The sequence below is a fragment of the Otolemur garnettii genome, unplaced genomic scaffold (genome assembly GCF_000181295.1).
Source record: "Otolemur garnettii isolate 467f Iridium unplaced genomic scaffold, OtoGar3 scaffold00011, whole genome shotgun sequence".
NCBI lineage: Eukaryota > Metazoa > Chordata > Mammalia > Primates > Galagidae > Otolemur > Otolemur garnettii.
In genome coordinates this window covers 24687496-24691041 of record NW_003852406.1, presented here as the reverse complement: position 1 = coordinate 24691041, position 3546 = coordinate 24687496, and the positions used below count along the sequence as shown (strand labels likewise).

General features: G+C 35.7%; 1 protein-coding gene across 2 annotated transcripts in view; it reads right to left on the bottom strand.

Moving 5' to 3' along the window:
• The window catches only part of ARIH1 (ariadne RBR E3 ubiquitin protein ligase 1), a 123271-nt gene that overhangs the window by 88050 nt on the left and 31675 nt on the right, over positions 1–3546 (bottom strand). The window contains exon 2 of one of the 2 annotated variants that reach the window (XM_023509978.1): positions 2407–2474. The exons of the other annotated variant lie outside the window; for it this stretch is intronic. Coding sequence (XP_023365746.1) covers positions 2407–2474 — 68 coding nt within the window. The remainder of the gene's footprint in view (positions 1–2406; positions 2475–3546) is intronic. 2 annotated transcript variants of the gene reach the window in all.

Below are 3546 nucleotides of genomic sequence, written 5' to 3'. Positions count from 1 at the left end.
AAAAAAAAAAAAAAGAAAGAAAGAAACAAACAAACAAACAAACAAAAAGAAAAGAAAAGAAAAGAATGGAAAAAAAGAAAAGGTGGGGGGGTGGAGATGGAGCAGAGTCACGATTAGAACTTAGTACCTAGGTCTCTAAAATTCAAAGCTATTTTGCCTTATACTGAGTTAAACTGCTAGATCTGACAATTTCAAGAAATACATGAAGAATATTCATTTTAATGTTGTCAAATCAGAAAGTAAAAAATGACTCATGATAAATTTAGCAGACAACAAAATACCTGAAATAATATATACATTTGGAAGAAGGTGCTAAATACCAAAAACGAAAGCAAAACAAAGTTAACTGAAAGGGTTTCCAAGACCAAAAAATCTTATTTTAACATTATTGATTCAAAATACCCCTGCTACATTATATTATGAAACTTCACTTCTACATTCAAGAAACAGTAGACCAGATCTCCTCAACACAGTACATGTTGTCTATAAAAGTATTAACTACCAACATCAGCCTTTTGAACCAAAATTTAAGCTGGGGATAGTTAAGATTGTTAAGTTTTATAGTCATCTTGAAAACCCAGCAATCTCCAGTGAACACCAAATGTAAATTTTATCTGCCTTTTCATTTGGCAATACTTGAAAAGCACTTTATTAACCTATTCAGAGAAACACAACCCTTTCCTTTTAGAACATTAACAGCAAATAAAACAATGCAAATATCTGTATCATTTAGCCCTCCCTGTAGTACCTCACTTTACAGCCAATACTAGAATGATACAAGCAACTTAACGTTATACGGTCTGACAATTAAGTTTACAAACTTGCCATTCTGTGCTTACTTACGTTTGGCAGCACTGTACAGAAGAACTCAGTATAATTTCATAACCTTAGTATACCATATATCAGTGTCTCACAGTTGTGTTTGTGTCAGCAGGTGGCGATGTCTTGCTGAGTAGTGTTCATTATTGTTGCATCTTTTTGAGTGCCATTATGTCAGAGTTTGAATTAGAGTGATGAACAAACATACATCAATTTTTTGATAAACTTGGCAAGGGAAGGGATATCAGGGAGATGTTAGTTTCAAAGTTTATGGGGAAAATGCCATGAAGAAGATGGCAGTGTACAAATGGATAAAATGTTTTTCTGAGGGGAGAGAAAGTGTCACTGATGAAGTTGCCCAAACAGCCAGTAACAAGCACAACTGACAAAAACATTGCAAAAATTCATTGAATCAAAATCACCAGCTGACTGTGAGAAGCACAGCAGACCAAGTAAACATCCATAGAGAATTAGGAAAATCATAACTGAAAATCTTGGCCAACAGTATGTGGCTCCTGCATCACAACGATGCACCAGGCTCAAACCCCATTGACTGTGAGCTTTTTACCCAGTAAACAAATAACTGCTTTGGAACACTCTCCCTACTCACCTGATCTGGCCCACCATGATTTTTTTCTTTAAAGATAAAGAAAATATTGAAAGGAAAACATTTTGATGACATTTAGGACATCAAGAGTAATAGGACAATAGGTTTGATGGCCTTTCCAGAAAGAGTTCCAAAACTTATGAAGGGTATACTAGGTGCTGGGATTGATGCATAGTTTCTCCAGGTAAGTACTTTAAAGGTGACTATAGTGATATTCAGCAATGAGGTATGTAGCACTTCTTCTAGGATGTATGTGTTAGTGAACTCAATTGTCAGACCTTGTAAGCTTGACATTTCTTTCTCTTCCTGAGTTTGCACTGTACTGTCTAACTTAAAACTTGCCTATAATTTAGGTTTTAAGGTTCACTATAAAATGTTATTGCTCTCCCACCCTATCCCAGCATTTAAAAAAAAAAAAAGGCCAGGAATTACTATTATACCTATCACTTAGCAAGTAAATGGATACAAATATTTAAATAGAAATCCTTAAGTTTCTTTATAGAAGTCAGCTGAAGAACTGAAAGATTTAGTTTCATCCAAATAGTGCACAATCAGAAATATGAACATATAAATATACACAACACAGACAGATTGATCTTTCCTGCTTTTCTTCCCAGTTTACAAAACAGGATCCTTTGTCACCATAGTTTCTGAAAATCAACAAGGTACATGAATCAAGGTAATACCATTAATATCCTCCATTTAGTCATCTTTTCTATTATTCAGCATTTTAAATACAGTAGCAAATGCCATTTACTTTGTTGCCTAAGAGCCAAGCATACTTCTACTTTCAAAAATAATAAAAAAAACTGTGCCCTTTATGTCAAATGTGTCATGTCAGAACAATCTTTCCAACAAAGATTTACAGGATAAACAATATGCCCTTAAAAAATGAGGTACTTGCTGCCAACATATGTGTGTGCAAGTATGTTTGTTTAATGGTCCTTTAATGACTTGTCTTTGGAATGATTCTGTCCTACCTTTGCTGCTGCAGCCCGCCTGTCCTTTGCATCACTGAATTCATACTTCTGGAAGTACCCAATATGCACTGTAACAGACAGATGGACAGATCAATGGGCCACAGCGGCAAAGGCCAGACAGACAGACTTGATAAAAATTAAAATAAAGGGGTGGGGGAAATCAGAAGAAAGCACATCTACCTATATTCTATATAGTAAAATACTCATGCACACAACCCCAATAAACTATTCTTGATTACATATTATTTTCTTACGAATAGAAATGGTACCACTACAAGTAGACAGAATAAATCAATCAGTACTTTTAACACCACTGAAATTTAAACACACAGCAGATACTTCCTTAACCGTGCCACACAGTTCCATCAAATAGAGACTGCTCTTTGATACACAAGAAACTATCACATCCGCAGAACGCTATCTACATCAAAATTAAAGGGACAATTATAACAAGTAGAAAATTTCCATTATCACACTGAGGTCTGTATGATCACAGTATACTTAGAATCACTGAATAAAACTGATAGTTCAGCATGTTGCCATTCTATATTCTTATCTTTCTATACAAAAATGGTTGCTAGTACTATGTCTAGTTAAGATTACTTTGGGGGATTTAAAACAATATATAATAATAGTGTCATTTAGGCCAATTAACAAGCTGAAGTAAGACATTCACATACAAAACTACCAACATTTATCTTTAACAGCTACGTAGAGTCCTTCTGTAACTTCAAATCTACTCCAAGTAGTAGTCACACTTTTAAGAAGCTTTTAGAAACTATTTTTAAATTTTTTATTTTTTAAATTTTTCTACAGAGACAGGTTCCCTCCCTGTCACCCAGGCTGAAGTGCACTGGTGCAATCATATAGCTCACTGTAGCCTCAAACTACCAGGCTCAGGCAATCCTCCTGTCTCAGCCTTCGGAGTAGCTGGGACTACAGGCATATGTCACCACACTCTGCTAATTTTTTTTATTTTGTATAGGGATGGGGGGAGGGGGCTCTCACTATGTTCTGGGGTTCTCACAGGATTTTGAGGCCAGACTCAGGTTGGTCTCAAAATCCTGGCCTCAAACGATCCTCTCAAAGTATGCCTGGCCTAAGAGCTCTTTTTAAAATCAAACAAATCGGCTCGGCGCC